The 25078-nt window shown below is 39.1% G+C and overlaps 1 protein-coding gene across 5 annotated transcripts in view; it reads right to left on the minus strand.

Moving 5' to 3' along the window:
- LOC127414548 (semaphorin-6A-like) overlaps positions 1 to 25078 on the minus strand; it is a 119011-nt gene that overhangs the window by 18032 nt on the left and 75901 nt on the right. Inside the window, exons 8-19 of one of the 5 annotated variants that reach the window (XM_051652651.1) lie at positions 20220 to 20339; positions 19730 to 19818; positions 16923 to 17140; positions 16408 to 16539; positions 15005 to 15160; positions 14143 to 14316; positions 11393 to 11533; positions 11230 to 11307; positions 7379 to 7437; positions 5053 to 5073; positions 4837 to 4884; positions 1030 to 1185 (exon numbers count right to left, since the gene is read on the minus strand). In XM_051652651.1, the coding sequence (XP_051508611.1) occupies positions 1030 to 1185; positions 4837 to 4884; positions 5053 to 5073; positions 7379 to 7437; positions 11230 to 11307; positions 11393 to 11533; positions 14143 to 14316; positions 15005 to 15160; positions 16408 to 16539; positions 16923 to 17140; positions 19730 to 19818; positions 20220 to 20339 (1392 nt within the window). Of the gene's footprint in view, positions 1 to 1029; positions 1189 to 4836; positions 4885 to 5052; positions 5074 to 7378; positions 7438 to 11229; positions 11308 to 11392; positions 11534 to 14142; positions 14317 to 15004; positions 15161 to 16407; positions 16540 to 16922; positions 17141 to 19729; positions 19819 to 20219; positions 20340 to 25078 lie in introns of all 5 variants that reach the window. The other 4 variants (XM_051652650.1, XM_051652653.1, XM_051652652.1 and 1 more) reach the window with 4 other exon arrangements.

The following is a 25078-nucleotide window of genomic DNA, read 5'->3' on the forward strand; positions in this document are numbered from 1 at the left end:
TGTGTACAGTATTTTGTTACAAATTGGTCAAATTAGACAGATGTCAGCATGGACAAAACTACGAAAGATTACATTAAATAAGAGTTTACTTGCAGCAAGTATAAAAATGGTTTGTTTCGACCACATTTGTGTTGAGGCCGTAGGATGTTTTTGGTGAATTTAAAAAAGTTCAAGAACTGAGGTTTCTGAATGCTCAATAACTAAGCTAAATATTGTTGAATAAAAGTAATCTGACATTCAATATCTTGTCAAAAAGTTGACAGTTTAAAAACATTGCTTTGTACTTTAAAGGCATCATTAGTGAGGTAAAAAATGTGTGTGAAACCACTTTGATTGTAAAGTCGGACCTGTCATTGCACTTTATTTTACAGTATGTGTACTTTCAGTATACTTACAGTGAACTTACCCAAGAAAGTACTGAGTAATATTAGGTAACTACATGGACTTAATATGGGTTAAGATTAGGGTTGGGTTTAGGGTTAGTACCTAGTAATTACAATAGTTGTTGTAATTATATAGTACGTAAATGTAGAACAGTACTGTAAAATACTAATACCGACTTTGCATATAAGCAAATTGCCCGGTAATTATTGGTAATTAATTATCAGCAGCAAGGATGTCAGAGTTGATATTGTTTGAAGCACAATGCTGCAACATTGACACTTTAGATACTTAGAGCTCCGTGTAATTGGCAGTAATGATACGAGTCATGTGGAAGCCCCTTTAAAATGCTGTCTAGGTCGGCAGCTCAGTAGGGTTTGAAACAGAGCCCTTGTGTACAAAAGTTGAAGGTCATGAGATGAAGAAAGTGAATCTTCAGCAGAAATGAGACACTGAGAACATTCTGCCACTCTGGATGCTTCAGTCTTTGATACATTTCTCTTTCATCAGCGGCTGGTTACTGGATTTATGAAACGGTTGTTTTGTGAAGCGTTTATAAAGCGTTCACGTGTGTTTGCTGGTCTGCTGGAGGAAGTGCATTAAATTTCATCCTCACAGGAGAAACATCTCCATCGTTCCACGGCTTACCAGCGTTCTCCTGCTCTGTTAAAGACGGCACTGCAATATACGGGTCCCTCTTGTCAGTGGGCAGCGGAGGATCCTTTGACTTCACCATACGACCGCGACCCAGTGGACCCCCCGCGGTGGGTGGGACTGTAGTGAGACGAGAGGAGGAACCACGTCCTGCTGGAGCACAACACACACACATCACTGACTCACACACAACAACACACTCACAAAAGTCTTTGTGATATTCTGATTGGAGTCCCTCCTTCAATGTATGTCTATGGGATTTTCTCAGGTGATCTGTTAGTAAAGTTACAGTTCACCTCTGCTCAACAACACACATGATTTAAGAGATCATTCATGTTTGGAACAGGACCACTTACACACTGAACGTTTAATACTCAAAGCTGATTTATAGCCTGACGTACACCTCTCCAAAAAATGTAACCATGTCTTGAATCCACACAGACCACTACAGCTGTGATTAGTCTTTTATTTTAAGATCAATCATGTCACATTTTATTTGGACTCGTTTTTAATTGGGAGCATCTGCTGTTTGCATATTCTGCTTATGTTTCATGAAGTTGCAAGCGAAAACACAACAAAAGACGCATCTGTTTACAACTTATAGACCCTGTTTTCACCTGGTATGTGTTTTGGGTGATCCGATCACATGTTGTCAGCACTAAATACAAGTCTAAACGGGGTCTAAACCGTTTTGTGATCAGACCACGAATGTGGCCAAAATGCATGTGACCACATCACATTTGAGGTGTAAACGCTAATCCGTCCTGTATACATCCCAGCAACAGTGAAGCCCCACCCCTCACCTGTCAATCAACTGCTGCACTAAAAGAAGAGTTTAAAGTTTGCAGTTTAAAAGGCTTTAAAAGGAAATAACCGTCCGATTGGAAATGTTAAAAAGCAGATACATACACAATCACGAGAGCCTCAGGGATCTTCTTTAGTGTGTCTGATATCAGCACAGATGAGAAACACAAACACCTGAAGCTCCTTTAATACAGGTAATCCACTAAAATAATGGATGATTCTGCTTGATAAATTGTGTTTGTGCTTAGAATAAATTTCAATCGTATCTGGGAAAAACAGCCGCCGTTTTTTTCGCGCTTTATTTGTCTTTTCTGACTTTGTTGCGCTTTATTATCATGCAGTAACACAATGACATAGTGATTGATGTATATCGTCAGGAAACAGAGACCCTCCCCTCCAAATCCGAACACAAGTGGTCACAGGAGACGTATTTAAGTGACCAGGTGTAAACAGCGATGTGTTTCACCTGACCACATGTGATCGGATCACCCAAGACGCATCTTAATACAAGGTGGAAATGGGCCATAAACGTATAAACTGTTATTTCTCATTGCTTTTACTCTATATGTATTTGGTCTGTGAGTGAAACAATATGCTTGTTGTATTCTACTTGAGACCTTTCCAATCTGTATGTTGTTTCGACTGTATTTTTGACAGTATAGTGTACACTAAATAATCATGTCATTTCATGAATTATGAAAACAGAATACTTCTAATTTGTCAGCAAATGCAAATTCACTTGTTCAAATTGGTCATATTACCTCTATGCATCGTAAAGTGCAGCTTCTAAGCTTTTAAAAGACACTCATTTTGTGTTTGTCAAGTGAGAAGTTATTAACTTGATACTTTTTCTCAGCGTAGAGCGTCAAAGTATGCCAAAATATAAATGTATTATTATTTACGCAACTCAAGTGCAAGCACACAGTATATGCCTGATTTATTTTCTCGCTGCGCCAGACAACATGTAGAATGGTTAGAATGATAAAATCGTTTTTAATGCTACAGTAATTCAATAAATACTTCTGAATGCACAAATTACATTGCTTTTCTTAATTTGTCAAATGCATAATTCAGAAATGAAGGCATTTTCTCAAGACACAGCAATGCAGAACTATAAATGCAAATGCAGAGGCTACGGTGTTTGATGCAGAAATATAAATTGGCCTTTAGTGTTAGAGGATTGTTTAAATCACTATGAGCAACAGTGATGCGTGACTTAAAAAAACACCAGTGATGAACTTGAGTTTATTAACTCAACTATTTAATCAACTCTGTGACCATAAATTAAACTAGTTGTTGCAGTGATTATTAACAGGGTGAAATCAAACCAAAATCACTAATGTGAAGTTCTGTCTGTCATAATCGTCACATCACTACACACAGACCTACAACTGCAGAAATGCACTCTGAAATCATACAGTCTATAATTAAAAACAGGTAGTTTACCATAAAGACAACCTGAGTGTAATTAACAGCTTGTATCTTGATCGACAGATCAATTCTTTTCTATCCTGTGTGCGGTGGTTGTTTAGCATCGGTCGGCCGCACATGAGCTAAAGTCATTAAAATGATTTATTTAAGAAAGCGCCGTGAGCAGCGAGATTAGTGTGACAGCGTTATTTTATAATTCATTTTCCAGCGCCAGAGGAAAGAGCCACAGAGAGCCGTGACACACATACAGTACGAGAACAAACTCAAGGACTGCTGAGAAAAATCATCTCTAAAGGACCAAATAACACGTCCTTTTACTAGTCAAACAGACTGAGAAACAACCTGCACAGCTGGAGGAAGATATGTTTAAAATCTTTGTGTGAATAAGAGTTATTTATCAAGGAAACTGAGAGAAAATTATGCTGATATTTCATCATAAATATACCAGTATATTCTGTTGATTTACCCGACACAGATGACATCACTGTAAACCAATCAAATTAATTCATATGCGCAGAATAAATCAAATACTTTGGAGGGAAAGAAGGAAAACAGTACTGGAATCTAATGAAGCTCAAGAGGAAGAGAACACAAAGACACATGCTAAAAACAATATATTCCCTGCAGTCTGAGGTGATTATCTGGTCTCCCAAGACAAACTGGTTAGGCAGGTCTGTTTTGATGGGTTTTAGGTGGTTTTTGTTTGTTTTTGTGAACTGGTCATGCTAGGTGACCCACTAAACCAGTTAAAACCAGCAAACCCCCTTCAGCTGGTTTTAACCAGGCTAGTTTTTATGTGTATATCATCACTGATAATCAGATGCTCTTCAAACCAGCTCATGAAATATGTAGGTCACAAGTGCTCCTTAAGCCAATCAGAGGAGCTGAATATTCCTGCCACTGTCACAGGAATCATGTCAATAATACTGTGTGTGTCTGTGTGTTTAGTCTGATTGTATTTCATGAATAATGTCTGTGTTTATTCTCTGTCAACACACTCCATCATTTACATATGACTGATTCTGACCCACAATGCATTGCTCTGTTAGCAGATGACGGGTCAGAATCGGGTGGGACGCTGAAGCTGATAACTAAGGCCACGCCCACACTAATGCGTTTATGGTTGGAAACACATTGATTTTGCAATAAGAGTGTTTTTATCTTTATCAAAGCAAGTAATGCTTCAGTTTTAAATGTTTGATTGTAAAACATAATATCAACATGAAAATAGCAGGTTATGACTCCGGCTCTGAATATCTCCAGTCATGATCACACACAGGTGATGTCCAGGAAAGCTCAAATCATGAGATTCATTCACCAGAAGAGCAGTGCCGAAACACGACTGACGTAAAGTGTTCTTCTGCAAATTGCTTGCAATTTTAATTTTCAACCACAGATGTCGCTAGAGAGCACAAAGTTACGTAGAGCAGCTTTAACTGCATACTTTAAAATGATGACGTTAAGAAATGATATACAGTAAAAGTGATTAATCCAGAGGAGGAAGTAACAGGTTAGTGTGGATGTGGCCAAAATCTACACAAACACTGACACATATATGAAACTGACCATGTGGAGAATTGTGGGTAATATCGGCCTGATGACTGGACTGATGGTCTAAAAGACAAACCAATCAAAGAAATGCTTTGAAGAAATAAATCAAAGAAATGAATAAACAAATGAATCATTCATTGACAGACCATGAAGGTGAAAATGAGAGGAAGACGATTTGAAAATGAAGTGAGAAATTGAAATATTAGATGATCACAGTGTGTTTTTACTCACCGTTGAGCGCCACAAAGGAATCTAAACGAAAATGAAAAAACGTGTTAATTGGTTGAAATGTGTTTCAGTCTCTCACACGAATCATTTAGTGACTGAATTCATCCATTTTAAAAGCAGCAAAAGCTCATTTATGACATGTTGCAGTAAGATCATGATTTACACCTCCAATATAGAGTTAAAAACTCAATAAATAAAGTGAATGTGTTTATGGGCTGGTTTGTTTCAATGTGTGTATGAATGTGTTTGTGTTCCCTTTCAAAAATCAAATTGGCATTTATTATTTTCACATGCAAATGAGCTTGCAATTTGCAGCAGATTATTCCCAGAAGTTTGCAGCTCTTCACTGGTAGTGCTGAACCTGCAGTAAACCTGTGGCTACAATGAGCCCATTTAAGGGTTCCCACTCTTTTCCCAACGGGTGTAATATTTAAGCAAATCCACACGAGAGGTCATTATGTACAGTATATTGAGGTTATTGAATGGTTATCTTTTCTGAATTCAATTCACACATTCATTTTAAAGTGCGCAGCACATGCAGATTATGTATTTATTTAATTAAATCGCAGTTATTTGCAGTTTAATAATCACACTAGGATATATTGCAAGTTAATTGGATTATTTGTGTATTCAAACATTGTTTTTTGTCCCAAATATGTCAAATTCAGAGAGATTCCTCTTTTTTATAGCTAATGCCATTTTTATGACTGTGATTCCGACATTGTGGAAATCATAGTGCCCCAATCGTCGGGTCGTTAATTTATTTATTTATTTTATTTTATGTTTATTTTTTTCTCCAAATTTGGAATGCCCAATTCCCAATGCACTCTAAGTCCTCGTGGTGGCGTAGTGACTCAATCCAGGTGGCGGATGACGAATCTCAGTTGCCTCCGTGTCTCAGACCGTCAGTCTTATCACGTGGCTTGTTGAGCGTGTTACCGCGGAAATGTAGCGTGTGTGGAGGCTTCACGCTATTCTCCACAGCATCCACGCACAACTCACCACGCACCCCACCGAGAGCGAGAACCACATTATAGCAACCACGAGGAGGTTATCCCATGTGACTCTACCCTCCCTAGCAACTGGGTCAATTTGGTTGCTTAGGAGACCTGACTGGAGTCACTCAGCACGCCCTGGATTCGAACTCATGACTCCAGGGGTGATAGTCAGCGTCAATACTCACTGAGATACACAGACCCCAGAATCGTTCATTTATTATTGAAAATTAATTCACATCCCAAGGTGTAAAGGCCGCATCATCACGCTACCACCTCAGTTTGTGAACTCATTTCCAAAAAATTCATCAGTCTGACCATTGACAGTTAAGGTTTACAAATGTTTTTGTAATTAACACAACAGTAATGTATGAATGAAAAAATCTTATTTTCACTATAATAATACTAAAACTATTTAGTTGGAGCAAAGCAGAGATGACAGCAGATGAGGGAAAATGAACGTGACATAGGCTTCGCTCATGACCGTCAACCGTTGATGTTGTTTCACAATGTGCAGCTTCCAACAATGACAAAAACTATACAAATTTGTGTACTTGACACCTATCCCAAATCCGGATCGTTACAATGTTCGTTACAAAGTTTTTGTACATGTAGCACAAACCTTTTTTTTTTTTTATTATACTTAAATTCCAGGCCAAATTATTATTTTCTAGAACATTTAGGTATTTTTCTCATTTTACATGACTTTACCATGACTGGAAAACTGCATTGAAAAATTCCAGGTTTTCCAGGACGTGTGGTATCCCTATCATTTACATGCACACCAATATACCGATATCTCCCAAAAATCTGATTATTTAAAAAATCACACAAAGCAAGTTACACTGCGTTTACATGAAATTTGTAATAATCGAGTTATTCTCTGCTTTTCTGCATGTCACAACGTGAGGAGGCATCAGCACAACACATGCACACACTGGATAAGCCATTAAGAATGCCAGTAAATGTGTTTACAATCAACGCAAAATCAGTGTAAAGGGTAAAAAATGTATCCGTGTCGATCAGTTTATTCTTACACCGTTTATGACCTTAAACCGATAAAGGAAAACTGTTTAATGCGTTTATATGACCACACACGTTATCAGCTTATTAAGCATAATCGGTTTCCTGCAAAGCTCATTTACATATGAAAATAATGAGTTAGTTGTTTTATAAAGTAAACAATATTTGGTTTAAATTTCCTTTATGTGTTTGTGATAGTCTGTAGTCATTCTAATTAGCTGCATATAATAGTAAATGTGTGTGTGTGTGTGTGCAGCTGTGAATGTGAAGGTCTCAGTGTGTCCAGATCTCAATGAACTGGTTCTGCTTACTTTGGCAGTCGCCCAGTCCATCTGTGTTGCCCCTTTCCACGTCCTGCTCGAAAGACCGTCTGCACAACACACACACACACACACACACACACACAAGTCAAGACATTTTTATTACTATAGCGCTTCATTTCAAAACACATATCATTTCAAAGCAGCTTTAACAGAAAATGAAGCTGTAATAACTCTAATTTCTTAAAGTCATCATTGTGCGGTTTGATAAAAAAAAACATGATTGTAAATTGTGCCTTTAAATAAATAAATAAGTAAATAATACACACACACAGTGAAAGGACTGACTTCTCAAGACATCCATTATTCACTCAATGATTTCAATCTCAAGCAGAATTTCAAATAATAAAATGTTTGATTGAACACATGCGTCATTTAAACAATGTCATGTCTAAACTAACTTTTTGTTGGCTTGAAAAAGCCTTGTCTGAAAGTAAAAAAAAAAAAAAAGTTTAAAAGCTTGAGAGTTTTACAGATAGATAGATTAGCATTGCTAGCATGTTGCTAGGCATTGTTAGCATGTTTTAGATTGTAGCTAGGCATTGATGGCATGGAAATGGTATTTGATTTCCAGCGGCGACAAAATGCTGTTCTGACATTAACCATCAATGGCCAGGATATTGGAAATGTACAAAGCTTCAAGTTCCTGGGAATTACTATCTCTGCATCTCTGAAATGGGATGATAACCTAACAGGCATTATCAAAAAAGCCCATCAAAGACTTTTCTTTTTAAGACAGCTAAAAAAGTTTGGTGTATCAAAAGATGGTATGTCGAATTTTTATAGAGCAGTGATAGAAAGCGTATTAACTTTCTCTATCACAGTGTGGTTTGGAAACTCCACAGCTCAGAAGAGAAGGCAGATTGGTGGCATAGTACGATCTGCCTCCAAAATTATTGGTCATGATCTTCTTGCCATTTCTGATATTTATGTGTCACATAGGCAAAGTAAAGGAATGAAAATCTTGAAAGATCCCACACATCCTACTAAGTGCCTGTTAACTCCTGTACCTTCAGGTAGACGCCTCGGGGCAATTAAAGCTAAGTCCACACGCTTCCTAATTAGTACTTACTGTAGGACTGTTCATGTTCTTAATTCCTCCAGGACTTATACCATACAATTATGGGCTGTTTTCTTATGTTGTACCCAGTGGTGCATGATGTTGATTTGCTATTGCACTTATGATGGTATTCTCTGTTTTTTATTTTTTTTATTTTATTTTTTTATTGTATGTTATTATTGTTGTGAGCTCACCAGGAAAAATTCCAGACAACTATGCTGTTTGTCAATAAAGTATTGATTGATTGATTGATGTTGCTAGGTATTGCTAGCTTGTTGCTAGCATATTTTAGCATGTAGTTAGGCATTACTAACATGTTGCTAGGCGTTGCTAGCATGTTTTAGCATGTAGCTAGGTGTTGCTAGCATGTTTTAGCATGTTGCTAGGTATTGCTTACATGTTGCTAGCATGATTTAGCATGCAGCTAGGCATTGTTAGTATGTTTTAGTATGTTGCTAGGCGTTGCTAGCATGTTTTAGTATGTAGCTAGGTCTTGCTAGCATGTTTCTAGCATGTTTTAGCATGTAGCTAGGCATTGTTAGCATGTTTTTGTAGTGATAGAGTGATATAATAATAGATTGAAAAGGACTAAAAAAAGAGTGATAGCATGGTAGACAGATAATAAAGAAAGAGAGATTTTTTTTTTGTTGATCGCCCACTGTGCGGAAACCATCCGATCAGTTAGAAAAGTAATAGCAACTCGAGTCAGAACAGCCTAAAGGTCTGTGCAAAGTTTGGGGACTGCAGCTTGAAAGCTCTATGAAGAGTTACGTTGGGTCCACACATCCTCCGTGAGCGAGGCGTGAGCGGTGTGTTTTTGTTTCGCCGCCCATACTAACAGATTACATCGTTCTCACTGCAAGTGTGAGTCGTGAGGTGATGCGTCCCAGAAGCATCCCAGACGTGGCATTGAGTGGATAGTTTCAGCGTTGAGCCTATTTTTGGCACGCGGCTCATGCTGAGCTCAGCGGCTCTGGGTGCAGTACAACACTAAATAATCAGGAGATTATAGAAGACATTAAAGCAAATCAAAATTATTCAAACCGAACCTATAGTATACTACAATTTATATGTCTGCATGCAAGTAAACTCAATAAAATAACTTAATAAAGGAAATAATTAATAAAGTGCTGGACCTTCTGGGTATATGCTGTAGGTGTACACAACATTAACCAAGTGTGCTGATAAAGATGAAGTACACGTGACTGCCCGCTGTTGTCCATGAAGCAGCAATAACCTCAGATTATTATGACCTTATTAAAGAAAAAATTTGGCATAGGATCCCATAGATAACTTTTATTTCTGCGCAGAACCGCTGCCAATATGAACGTCCAACACGACCACCCCGCTCATGCGCCGCTCACTGAGGAACCCAGCGTTAGTGTCTAATATTTTGGTCTCAGAAGTCGGAATAATACTAATGTTTATTTAGTTTATCAAGCCAACATAATGAACACATCTGATTTATGAAATGTGACGACAAAAACAAACCAGTGAACACAATTCCTCCTGTCAACATAAGAGCATCCAGTTATCATTCAGTACCGAATGTGGAGATGAACCGGTTATTCCATCAATGAAATATGACAGAGAGAGATTGAGAGAGAGAGATTACAGAATCGTCTCACAGACTCTCAGCGGGACGCGCTAAAAAATACTTTCAACAGAAATGACAATATTCATCGAGAGTGAATCTATTTTCTCCACTGACAGAGCTTATGAACGCTTCACACGAATACTGAACAACTGAAGGCAATACACAACATCAAATTACCTGAAAACTTCAATATATAACACTAATGACCCCTCAGAAGTCATGATGTTGACGAAACTCATCCAGCACGATACTTCTGGTTAAACTAGTTAAAGTCTGGTAGACACAAGAGACCACAACACAACAACACTGAGAGACAGATGAGTGAGATGAGTGAGTTTTTTCTCTCTTGGGTCCATTTAATAGAAAAGCTCTTTATGAAACGACGGGCGAAGCATCAGAGTCAAAAGCCTTTCAATTGCAGCCACAAACCACACAGATCATATCCCATAATCCTTCAGTAAGTCACTTTAGAACTATTGCAGAGCGCGAGTGATCCGGCGTGAACTCTGAACGCTCCATTTGCAGAGTGGAAATCCCAATCAGATCCGTCAGAAGCTTTCAAATAATAACATGATCGAAAAATATACAGATGCTTTCACAGAGATCACGTCAGAACACATTACAAACATTATCAGATCAGCTCATGAATATTAATTAGGTGATGTAACCTAAGTCTGAACTGATTAGTGAAGGTAGGTCAGTGATCGTTCACTCTGGATTACTGCTTAAACTGTACATGTATGTGATATGTTCATCTCATACTCGTATTTCAAAATAATACAAAAATGGCCGTGTGCTACATACTGTATGTGCTCAAATATATGAACTATAATTTTATAGTTTTCAGTTTTCTGTATGGGATTGTCATAATTTTTTCCTCTGTACTAAAATAAAATATTATGATTATTACCTGAAATAAGATTGGGATTTCTAAAAGATTAAAACAGTTCATCGATGATGAGCTCAGGCAACTTCCTTCATCATCTCCAAAACGCCAGATGCTTTTTGTAAGTCACCACAGTATATAAATTCCACGATGAGTTATGAACCCTTCAGTCTCTCGCCCTGTTCTGAGGTCAAACTCTCTTTCCATACGAAAAACCACAAACACAAAGCATGCTGGGAACAATGACATCATCCTGTGTCTTGTGTGAACTTTAATAAACATAGAATGACATCACATACTTTGAGTCGGCCGAGATCTCTTTACAGCTTCCTTCTGACACCCATCCGCAGTATGGATCTCTGGAGGCGATACAGGACCTGAGAGAGACACACATGAAGAGTTCATCACAGATAACAGGATTGTTAGATTCTGTTGAAATTCAGATACAGTATGTGGACGCACTTTTTACACTTTGTGTGCCGTTCACAGCGTGATAAAGGAACTTTGACGACGCATGACGTGAACGCCACAAACAGCGAGTGACTCCGACTGTCGATCTGCATGCTGATGATACGTTTGTCCTCCACGCCGTCAATACTGCACCTGCACACATCACACAACATGTTTACATACATGTCTATAAATACTCGCTGAGCAACATTTAATATCATTTCTGTACATTCATTTGTAGAATTCAATATAAAACACATTTGTGCTGTCGTAAAATGATGATTAAAGGAATATTCCCGGTTCAGTACAAATTAAGATTTTATTGAACATTTTAACGTCCATGAATCGAGCACTTCTCTAGTTTTGGCTTTGTTGTCATCAAACTCGCATGCCATCCACAGTTACTTATGAAACGACTCGCAAAAAGAATGAGTTCAATACAAGTTCATCTCAATCGACAGCATTTGTGTCGTAATGCTGATTACCACAAAAATTAATTTAAACTCGTTCCTCCTTTTCTTTAAAAAAAGCACAAATCTGTGTTCCAGTGAGACACTTACAATGGAAGTCAATGGGGTCAATTTTTGGAGGGTTTAAAGACAGAAATGTGAAGCTTATAATTTTATAAAAGCACTTACATTAATTCTTCTGTTAAAACTCGTGTATTATTTGAGCTGTAAATTTGTATAAATCGTTGTTTATTTTACAGTCGTTTTAGGGTTTATGGATTTATGTCATTATGGCAATGAAGTTGTAAAATCGGATATAACAGAAAATGTTTGTAGTAATCAACATTATGCCACAAATGAAGTTGATTGAGCTTAACTTGTATTGAATCCGGAATATTCCTTTAACAGACATCTATAACTTGCTATATAAAGTTGCTATATTAACGCTTTAAGTTCTGAAGGTGTTTGTAAAGATTTCCTGTTTCAGTTGCATACCCAAAATTAAAGGCTTATTAAAAAAAAAAGCTTGACCAAAAAAAAAAAAAAGAAAACTTGTCAGTTTTTTTTATTATATAGATTGATACATTGTGAGACTCTCAGACTAAGAAACTGCTGAAAAATAAAAAAACGAATTGAGCAAAATATTTACTTTTTTCCCGTATTTTTCTGATTTGACATTATATAGCTCTGGGTGTAAATAAGTGAAAACTGCTTTTGTTTTGTTTCCAATCATGTCGACTGTAACTGGGGAAAATTGTGTTATCCGTGTGTTATATATTGTGTGATACGACAAAGCAATCAAAAGTTATACCATTACAAATATAATTTATCATAGTGTCCAAAAACATCTCCAAACAAATAAAACATAATAATTGTACATAAGAACTAATTACACATGCAAACACAACAATGACTAAAGGTTTGCATAGCATGCAGACATGATTTTAGTAATGAGATTTCACAGAATGAGTTTCATTCTGTGTCATTTGAGTCATCATTGAGTCTGTGTCATGTATTTGGCGCCATCTCCTGGTGGTCATATGTAACATTGTGCTTCATGTGGATTATCTAATGATCTATACATCTGATTACCTTGTGTGTGGACACATTTGAAAGATAATCACCTCATCTAAGTAATGGTATGTGATATTTTATGTTCTGTTTATTTTTCGTAATGTTATAAGAGCAAACGGCATATAAGCAACACTAACATAATTGTCAAAGACATATACTTTAGCTATTACTCACTATATTTTTGTTTGCAAGTAAAACAAATATGCTGGTTGTATTCTACTCTTTGAGAGCTTTCCAACAACATATGACACATGACTATTTGATGAGTTTAATGTTTTTTTTCTATTACAATAATATGTACAGTGCAATTTTTTTATTATAAATGATCAAAACTGTAACACTTCTGATTTGTCTGCAAATTTCAAAGCACTTGTTCAGTTTTGGTCATAATGTCTACATGCATTGGAAAGTAGAGCTTCTAAACTTTCAAACGATACCTATTTTGTGTTGTTCAAGACTGTAGTTATTAATATTTTGATAATTATTTTTCTTGCAGGCCCACCGGCGAGCAAAAAATCTGAGCTTAAAGGGTTAACTATATGTAAACAGACTCATAAACTATTTATTTAACGAATTATATATTGTAATTATTATTATTAATCAATGCAACTATTTATTGAATATTGTATATTTTATATTGCTGGTACTACAGTTTTATTAAAGTCTGTGTTACTATAAATAATTACATATGTAAATATATTTAAATATTATTTTTCACAGCACATGTTGTTTGAAAGCAGTTTTACAGAAAATAAAGTCTTCATGGCTGCAGTGAACAAGCATAAGGCAACTGAGGCAAAGAAAAAGATTTTAAGTAAAAGAGGAAGAAATCTTGTGAGGAACAAAAGTTCACTTAATAAAAATGTCTAACCCCAAACACACAATCTCCGATAAATAATAAACCTCACAGCAGCAGTTATGATTTCCTTGAGAGGATGTTTGATTCATGAGAAGAAGTCTTCATAGTGAGATGTGTCTGTAGTATGTACTATGTAGTGCGCATCAGTTCTGTAAAGTCATTCATTTGAAAGACACACGCAGCTCAGAGTCAGAGAGGGTCACGTGACGCGGGTCAACAACAGCTCTGTCCTGAAAACACCTCGTCACTGACTGCATGTGTCTCTCCTCAGATAATCCATGTCTTTATTTCAGCTCTGATCTGTGAGTTAGTGACGTCACACACTCTTGTGTTTACATTCAAACTTTATTGTGATAGAGTTGTGTTAATGGAGTACACACTTCTCTGGGTTGTACACATTCAGCTCCTCCAGAAACAGACTGTCGTTCAGTAAACCGCTCCGCATCTTGGCCAGAAACTTCAGGACGATTCCTCGCTCCGAACCCAGAAAAACAACCGTTTGGTTACGATGGGGACCGGCGGCATTATCCACTGCGATCCGAGTCAGACGGTATCTAGAGAGAGAATGAGACTTATAATGATGTGATTCAGAGACTTTCAGCTCTCGCTAAAGAAATGAAACTGCCGTTCCAATTACCGCGTGTGTTAATCAAATGTATGTATAATTTCCAAATCAGTATGCAAATACACTTTCAGGGTAATTAAAACTGGCAAGATGGAAATGGAAGGCAAATAAATTATACACATTTTTTCATTTTTCCAAATCTCTAGAGTCTTTGAAACGACTTTTATAACCGAAGGCGAAACACAAACAGCAAATGTGTTTTCAATAATTCAGCAAATTTACACAAACCCACATGAACAGAAACATATCAGTGTGTGAGCAGACAATCCCTCCAATTATCATCTTTCACATGAACACAAAACACTGAAAATAAATGTATTCCTCGACATGGATGATTCTGTTTATTATGTGAAAACAGATCTGCTGTTATAATTTGACCTGAAAAGGTTAAAAGCCTGAGTAAAGGAATAATCCATCTGCAACAGAAGAATATATAGATAAATACTCATGAATCAGAAGTGTGTTCAGGGTTCATATGAATTGCAGATGACTCCATCAATGAAAATGAGCGGCCACAGAATTCACTCTCACTCGATCCATATTTGCATTTGACATCTGACAATAATCTCGATGCATAATTCATGTGTTTTAATGTGACCTTTGACCTGAACACTCACCGAACCATCGTTTTGAGGAACCACGGGCGGTTTGCGATGGAGGGAACGGCCTCGTCCATCAGCGGGTGAATCTTGATGAAATTCAGCGTTTCATCGGGAAACTCGTTGGACACTTTGAATTTCTCTACAGAGGAAGTTCCTGCACAGACGCCAGGCCTGAAGACATGAAGACAACAGTGATGACCTTTGACCCGTCTGAACATTCACAAACTGCTCCGTGAACATGTTTTTACTCCATATGGGATCTCAATACTGGAGACGCTAAATACGTCAATCATGGATTTTTTTTTTTTTTGATTAAATATAAACTATTATAAATGATTATGAACTGACTCATTACTAGAAGAACGGCGTGTTTTAAAAATGCTCTCCATTATCGCATACTGTACTTTTGGAAAACTTGAAATGGAGTTTTCAATTAGTGTGATAATAATTTTAACGAAGTTTCCCTGAGGAGAAATACAGGTATGTTGCCTTCAGTTAAACAAGGTTTCTGAATCTCTACATCAGACTGATCACTTGACATGAAATAATGAATGGGCAAAAAAATAAAGGTCTTTCTTCATGAACACATTTCCTGTCTTCAGCTGAAGCTTGTGTTGAGGAAAACACAATTGTCTGAAATAGTTGGCGCAGGCACTCTCATTAACACTTGACCTCATTTCACACAAACCCTTCATTATATGTTAATGAGTGCAGGCGATACTTGTACAAAGACGAGGCATATGGCAGCATAACGCCAGCCGATCTGTGTTTCATAAAACACTCCTGAGAGATTAGATCCGTCTAAAAATCTTCCTTCCAAGTCAGAAATCACTATAGCTTGCGAGCAGGTTTTATTTTACACAAAAGCAATATCTAGCTGATGAGATATTTTAAACCTTTAATGCATAACCTCATTCCACCCGCTGTGAGTTGTGCGCTCTTTAGTATTCCTCAACCTTTCTCTTCTGAATAGTGTAACAAAACAAAACAAAAAAAGGCAAAATTGCAAAAAATATATATGTTTTATAACTGCTTAATTACCAAAAATGTATAGGGTCATTAAAGACCCAAGATACGTAATAGTGTCTTTTTTTTTGGCGCTTCCATAAATCATATTTTAATGATTACTTCATATCGATATACGTTTATTATCACAGGATAAACACATTATATAGACATGTGCATTTGCAAACTGTGGTATAAATGTAATAATCGACTTCAGACCACTGAATTACTGAAAAATGAATGTGTGCATTATGCTTCAGTTCTAGTCTGTCATTGGTTATTCCCAACACCACAGCAATGACTGTTGAACGAATGGCAACATACAGTTTATTTGTGCAAGATCACATTTCAGCCTTCATTCTTTACTGAGATAGACGTTGAACATCTAAGTTGATTCCTTTGGTCAGACGTACCTCGGTCTGGGCACCTTTTCCTCTGAGACGGGCGTCCAGGTGGAGTCAGCTGACTTCTGCTCTTTAAAGCGTCCGGTGAAGGCTGTTGCGATATCCGTCATATCATACACACAGACCGCCGAGCCGGGAATACTGCAACACACATTTATAACATCACAACACTGTGAATTCCTCATTCTGAAAAACAGATCGCTTCAGTCAGAGAATCATACAAGGACTGAATTGTGATTGTATGGACTGTAAATCACTTTAACAAGAATTATTAGACAGAATAGCAGCTCATTGTGTGGCCAAACTTCCAGTCAGTATGAGTTCATTCTCAGTCATTTAACTGGAATTTTTCTTTTGTTGAAGAGTCTAAGAGTCCTGTTGGTTTTTAATCTCATTAAACATGCTCAATTTCACCGTCACAATTGTTGAATCTTTATAAAGCACCAGTACATGAGGAGTGTAAAGTTTGTGGGCAGCCAAGCTTCACTACGATTCTAATTTAGATAAAGCGGCAAACACAGTACCTGTTATATGGCGTAGAGAAGGTTGCCATGACGACATCATGTCCGTTGATGTGGATGACATCTGTGACCGCCTGCAGGATGTTGAAGTAGAAATGCGAGTCGCCGGGAATCGAGCAGTTGAGTCTCGTCTTCAAGAAAGACGTCCACTGCTTCTCCAAAACGCGCTGAGAGCCGCCGCGATCGTTTTTACACACACGTGCCACACGCGGAAACATGACCTGCCGAGAAAGATGCACACGTTCAAACACTCGCCGTCGGGATTTAAATCACAGACATTCACTCGATGCTCTCGAGAATACAGGAAATGCCCAAATAGAGGGTCAACATTTTCTCCTCCCTTTTAAAAGTTAATGAGATTAGTTATGTAGGCTTTCTCTCTCTTACTCTCTACCTCTCTCTTTCTCTCTTTCTATCTATCACTTTCATTTCTATCTGTCTACAACTCTATCACTTTTTATTATCTTTCAATCAGTCTTTTTCAATCTATCACTCTTTTCTATCACTCCAAAAACATACTAACAATGCCTAGCTTCATGCTAGCAACACCTAGTTACATGCTAAATCATGCTAACAACATGTTAGCAATGCCTAGCTACATGTTAAAACATGCTAACAATGCCTAGCAACATGCTACCTACACTTTGTTTCATGCTAAACCTGCAAACAACATGCTTGCAATGCCTAGCTACATGCTAAAACATGTTAACAATGCCTAGCAACATGCTGCATACACTTTGTTTCATGTTAAAACATGCTATAAACATGCTAGCAATGCCTAGCTACATGCTAAAACATGTTAACAATTCCTAGCAACATGCTACATACACTGTTTCATGTTAAACATGCTAGCAAAATGCTAGCAATGCCTAGTTACATGCTAACAATGCCTAGCATCATGTTTCCTACACTTTGTTTCATGCTAAACATGGTAGCAAAATGCTAGCAATGCCTAGCTACATGCTAAAACATGCTAACAACGCCTAGCAACATGCTACAAACACTATTTCATGCTAAACATGCAAGCAACATGCTAGCAATGCCTAGCTATATGCTAAAACATGTTAACAATGCATAGCAACATGCTACATACACTTTGTTTCTTGTTAAACATGCTAACAAATTCCTGGCAATGCCTAGCTACATGCTAAAACATGCTAACAATGCCTAGCAACATGTTACCTACACTATTTCATGCTAAACATGCAAGCAACATGCCAGCAATGCCTAGCTACATGCTAATACAAGTTAGCAACAGCTAGCTACATGCTAAAACATGCTAGTAGCATGCTAGCAATGCCCTGCTACATATTAAAACATGTTAGCTACACCTAGCAACATGTTAGCAATACTTAGCTACATGCTAGAAACGTGCTAGCAACACATAGCAACATCTTAAAACATATTAGAAACACCTAGCAATATGCTAGCAATGTCTACATGCTAAAACATGCTAGCAACATGCTAGCAACACATAGCAACATCCTAAAACATGTTAGAAACACCTAGCAACATGCTAGCAATGTCAACATGCTAAAACATGCAGGCAACATGCTAGCAATACCTAGCAACATGCTAAAATGTGCTAGCAATAGATAGCAACATGCTAGCAATGTTTATCTATCTGTCTGTCTGTCTGTCTGTCTGTCTGTAAAACTCCAAGCGTTTAAACTTTTTCAAGCCAACAAAGTTTGTCTACAAATGTTTCAATCAAGTTTATTTTGTTATCGTGACCAGTGTGGGTTAGGGTTAGTGTAAGTTACTCAAAAAAGCTCTAAAACTGTAATCAGATTACTGACTTTACCGATTACTTTATGGAAAAAGTAAAAACATTATTAAATTATTAAACTTTCGAAAACATATTTCACAGAAAAGTTGTAGCTTTTTTGCTCAACAAATTTTAAATGATATCAATATGTCACTGACATACACAAATCATATACTCAGCACCTCTCGTTTTTCCCTTATAATAGCTCATTAGGGGATGCACAACCTTCCACTGCCACAGAAACTCAAACAGATGTACATATGAACATACTGTAATTCACATTTGAATGTATTCTACATAAATAACATATATTTTTTAAATATATGTAACCCACGTAACTTCATTGAAAGCCACTAATTTTAATCTGATTACAAGTTAAATGTAATGAGTTACACTACTTTTTGTACCAAAAAGTAATTCGCTTAAAGTAATTAATTACACCCAACTCTGATCGTAACAATGCATGATTATTTGTTTTAATGAATTTAATTATTTGCATTCAGCCTTGTTTTCTCCTGCTGTATCAGAGAAGCTCTAAACGCTCTTGTACAGAGACGGCTACTGTTGTCATACATTTTCCTGTAATTTGAGAGCTTTTGAGAGTCCTGTAAGAGGGTCACATCAGGCGAGTGACTGTAATTATAGTAATCTGGCAGGTACAGTAACTGTAGAGAGAGTTATGTTCACCGGAGACGCTCTCACTGTAATTACTCTCTTCACTGAAGCTCTGATATCTCTCAAATCTCTCAGACCTTTGACTTTGAACTCAGAACAATGAGCCTTTGTGCTGCTGATGTCTGTTTTCTTATTCACAGACAAGGAAGCAAATTCTGAACTTTATGCTATTTAAGGCCTCTAGTTAAGATCCCAGACAATGTCTGCTGAACGGTTTCAGTTAATTATAACACATTTCCTGACCGAACACGCCTGACGCTTCCTAAAAACCTTTGAGATATTTGATACGCCCATTTGCTGTTTACTTCCTAAGTCACGTCCCGTCTGTGCTGTTAAAGCAGGAAAAGCCGTAGACATTTCATCGTACCTTTCCCATGCTGTTGTACTCCATAGCGATTTCCCGAAAGAAGAAATAGATGAAGTCGCCGTAATCGACTGCTTGCACAAAGTACGGCTCTGAAATAAATAAAAAGATGAACTGTGATTGCAAATATCATTATTGAAAACAGTTTAAAGGAGTATCTATCTATGTAGCTAGCCTTACTGTAATGTCTGTATAAACATCAATGTTTTAAAAGTAATTTCATCTTTCAGAGAAAGCTTTGTCAAATCAACATCAAACCTATCCAGTTAGATTTCTTATAGTGTAAATTACAGTAATATTCTTTTAAAATCTTTTAAATACCACAGAGAAAAAGAGCAATGTTGTGTGTCTCTAAACAAACGTCACATCTCCTGACGCTCTGATCAGCTTAACAGATGAAGTCGTTCAGTGGCCGTAACACATGAGGTGACGTGAGGTCGTGAGTCTGTGTGGATAAAGGACAGGAAGTGTGTTTGAAATCATACGCTCTCACCTTTCAGCCATTTGGAGTCGTGTTTGACAGTTCTCAGAGTCGGACTGTCTCCCAGACTGCGATAGATCACCGCATCGATAGCCAGAAAATCTGTGACTGTAGCTGAATATAATTTCCCATCTAGAGCAGAAAACAACAATCAGCTTTCAAACATCTTCAAATGAATCCAACATCTACACAAACAGACACCAGAACAGACAAATGTCTCTTTAATATCTCAATTGTTTCTCCTAGACAGTAATGAGATTAAAATGAGACTTTTGCTAGGAGATTTTCTCCTCTAGAGTTTCACAAGAGATCTCAGCAATATCTCAAACTGTGCTCAGATTTAACAGTCAGAGATCTCAATATGAACTCAAACATGACCCACATTCATTTTATTTTTCGATACTCTTACTGAATCTCAACAATCTGTGTCTATTTGAATTTTTTCTAAGGAATTTTAGTTGAAACATTTGAGACAAAGTTGCACTTAAATGAGACATAATAGAGAACCTCACGAAGTCTTCTCAGCAATGAAACATCTTCCTCTTAGAAATAAAATTATCTTCTGGGATTTTTTTGGTAGTGCTTATTAACACTAACACTTTATATCCACAAACACACACACTGATTCACACAAACACACACACTGATTCACACAAACACACACATTGATTCACACAAATACACACACTGATTCACACAAACACACATAGTGATTCACACAAATACACACAGTGATTCACACAAACACACATAGTGATTCACACAAACACACACATTGATTCACACAAACACACACAGTGATTCACACAAACACACACACTGATTCACACAAATACACACAGTGATTCACACACATTGATTCACACAAACACACACACTGAATCACACACATTTATTCACACAAACACACACACTGATTCACACAAACACACACTGATTCACACAAACACACACACTGATTTATACAAACACACACATTGATTCATACAAACACACACATTGAGTCACACAAACACGCACATTGATTCACACAAACACACACACTGATTCACACACATTTATTCACACAAACACACATTGATTCACACAAACACACACACTGATTCACACAAACACACACACTGATTCACACAAACACACATTGATTCACACAAACACACACACACTGATTCACACAAACACACACACTGATTCACACAAACACACACACTGATTCACACAAACACCCACACTGATTCACACAAACACACACTGATTCACACAAACACACACTGATCCACACAAACACACACATTGATTCACACAAAAGTTTAAAAAACATGTCATTTTGAATAACTTTCAACTTTAGCACATCTGTGGGTCATTTCACTTCATTTTAATATCTATTTTGTTATATTTTATTTTGTTATCACTGTACAATACATGTCTGTTCATTAACATTAATAAATGCATTCATATATTTACTGTGCAATATCACATTGAGAATAAATGGGTTCATCCAAAAACTGGAAAATGTGTCTTTAAGAGGCTTTATATGGAGTTAGGATGAAAATAAGGTGCATTTCAAACTGTTCTGAGACCAGTGCAGACAGACAGCACACTGAAGGTTAAGTCATTCACTAAATAGGGAGCAAGGGAGCATCCTATAGCTCTCTATGCAGTTAAGTGCATTCACTCCTAAAATCTGATCAAAAGTTCAGTTTCAGGCTGCAGATGATGTTTGGATCACTCAACATGTTTGACAGACATGTGACAATGATAATCAGTACATATATTCAGAATTTATAATGTATCATTTTATTTTAACATGGTTGGCAGTGATTGGATGATGCTGGACATTACTTTGAATCAGAATTAATTATGCTAATTTCTGATGTAATGTCTGTAACGTCTCAAAAACATTAATAATCAACAGTCCTGGAAACATCATAAACTATTTGATGGAAATAATGCTGGACTTTCTATAGCTTAGTGTTATTTAAAATTTCACAACGTAGTCTCGCTGTCCACATATGAGGACTGTCTTGGTTACTTGCGTAACCTCCGTTCCCTGATGTAGTGACACTAGGGGTCACTCTTGGGAGCCCAAAACACCTCTGGTCTTTGATAAAAGGCCAATGAAAATTGGCGAGTGGTATTTGCATGCCACTCCACCTGGACATACGAGTATAAAAGGAGCTGGTATGCAACCACTCATTCAGGTTTTATGCTGAGGAGCTGAGACAAGGTCCGGCTGTTTCAGCAGGTAGTTCAGTGTTGTGGCAGGAGGGACACAACGTCTCGTTCCCTCCATCAGGAAACGGAGGTTACACAAGTAACCATGACATTCCCTATCTGTCTGTCACTCACTCAACGTTGTGTCGATGTAGTGACACTAGGGGTCCCTATACAAAACGCCGCAACTGGCTGAACTGTGTTATGTGAACTGGCGATGTGTGAGGGGCAAACAACTGTGTGCCTCGTAGCCAGTGCACCAGGCCGACACGTAACCTCCCCCAACATAGTTATGAGTGTTGAACAGCCCTTTGGGGACAAGTCGACTACCCAAAAGATAGAGACAGGCTAACCAAGTCGTGGCCTCTTTTCCCCTTCTTTTTTTCCCACTCCCAAAAACCAAGGGGGATCCCAAGGGGAGGACACCGCGGAGACCACACCTCCCCCAAAGAGAGGGGGGATATTTAAGTGTAAAATACGTCACATGGTCTTGCCGACCATGTGGAGAGTCTCATGGTAGATCCTACCCAACAGGGGAGGAGTTACTACAAACATGGAGACTGGGGCAGAGGGGGCTCTGCCCAAGGAAGATGCAGTTTGCCAACAGGGAAACGAATTAGCAGAAGATATACATCACGTGGGGTTACCTTACAGGGAACCGCCACATGCGGAGCACCTACCCCAGAACAGGGCTCTTAGTTAGCACGTGTACTGGGCCGGCAGTGAGTCTCTACGAATACTCGACTGCCACAGGGCTCGGAGGAAGTCAACCAGGGAACATAATTTGTGAACACTACTGGGAATTAATGGTGCACGTCTTCAGCTCAGAGGAGGTGAAAGGCGCCATGTGCAAGCGATACACCTGGCTGGCTATCCCGGGCTTATCCGCTTGTATTGCGTGCCACTACCTGGGACGAACCCGAAGGTTGTAGAACCTTGCAAAGGTGTTGGGTGTTGCCCAGCCTGCTGCTCTGCAAATGTCTGTTAGAGAGTCACCCCTGGCCAAGGCCCAGGAGGCCGCTACACCCCTGGTAGAATGAGCTCGTAGCCCTACCGGGGGCGGCATGTCCTGGGCATGATATGCCATAGCTATGGTGTCAATGAGCCAGTGGGCGATCCTCTGCTTCGAGACCGCTTCCTTTCTGCTTTGCACCAAAGCAGACAAAGAGCTGCTCAGAGATCCTAAAGCTCTGCGTGCGATCCAAATAGATGTGTAAAGCGCACACCAGACACAGCAACGACAGGGCTGGGTCTGCTTCCTCCTGGGGCAGCGCTCCTAAAAGGGGTCGTGGGAACCTTAGTCACATAGCCCGGTCGGGGTCTCAAGATTATGTGAGAGTAGCCCGGACTGAACTCCAGGCATGTTTCGCTGACAGAGAACGCTTGCAGGTCTCCTACCCTCTTGATGGAAGTGAGCGCAGTCAGGAGGGCAGTCTTCAAGGAGAGTGCCTTAAGCTCAGCTGACTGCAAAGGCTCAAAAGGGGCTCTCTGTAGACCCTGAAGAACTACAGAGAGGTCCCATGAGGGAACGAGGCGCGGTCTGGAGGGGTTCAGCCTCCTGGCACCTCTCAGGAACCTGATGATCAGGTTGTGCTTCCCTAAGGACTTACCGTCCACTGTGCTGCTATAGCAGCAATGAACACCTTCAAGGTGGAAGGGGACAGCCACCCTTCCAACCTCTCCTGCAGGAAGGAAAGCACCAATCCGACTGCACATCTCTGGGGGTCTTCCCATCGGGAAGAACATCACTTAGCGAATAGACACCACTTAAAGGCATACAGGCGCCTCATAGAGGGGGCCCTAGCCTGAGTGATCGTGTCTACCACTGCGGGTGGTAGACCGCTTAGGTCTTCTGCGTCCCGTCCAGGGGTCAGACATGGAGATTCCAGAGGTCTGGTCGCGGGTGCCAGATGGTGCCCCATCCCTGAGAAAGAAGGTCCTTCCTCAGGGGAATTCGCTGGGGGGGGCTGTTGTGAGGAGCATGAGGTCCAAGAACCACATCTGGGTGGGCCAGTAGGGTGCTACCAGGACGACCTGCTCCTCGTTCTCCCTGCCCTTGCACAGAGTCTGTGCAAGTAAGCTCACTGGGGGAAATGCATATTTGCATAGGCCAGGAGGCCAGCTGTGTGCCAGCGCGTCTATGCCGAGGGGTGCCTCGGTCAGGGCGTACCAGAGTGGGCAGTGGGAGGATTCTTGGGAGGCAAATAGGTCTACCTGTGCCTGTCCGAATCAACTCCAAATCAGTTGGACCACTTGAGGGTGGAGTCTCCACTCTCCCCTGAGGGTAACCTGCTGTGACGGCGCGTCCGCTGTAGTGTTGAGGTCGCCCGGGATGTGAGTGGCTCACAGCGACTTGAAGTGCTACTGACTCCAGAGGAGGAGACGGCGGGCGAGTTGTGACATACAATGAGAGCGCAGACCGCCTTGGCGGTTGACATATGCTACTGTTGCCGTGTTGTCTGTCTGAACTAACACGTGCTTGCCCTGGATCAATGGCTGGAACCTCTGCAGGGTGAACAGAATTGCCAACAACTCGAGGCAGTTGATGTGCCAATGCAGTCGCGGGCCCGTCCATAAGCCGGCGGCTGCGTGCCCATTGCAAACAGCACCCCAGCCCATTTTGGAGGCATCTGTCATGACCACGACGTGCCTGGAGA

The sequence above is a fragment of the Myxocyprinus asiaticus genome, chromosome 24 (genome assembly GCF_019703515.2).
Source record: "Myxocyprinus asiaticus isolate MX2 ecotype Aquarium Trade chromosome 24, UBuf_Myxa_2, whole genome shotgun sequence".
NCBI classification, from domain to species: domain Eukaryota; kingdom Metazoa; phylum Chordata; class Actinopteri; order Cypriniformes; family Catostomidae; genus Myxocyprinus; species Myxocyprinus asiaticus.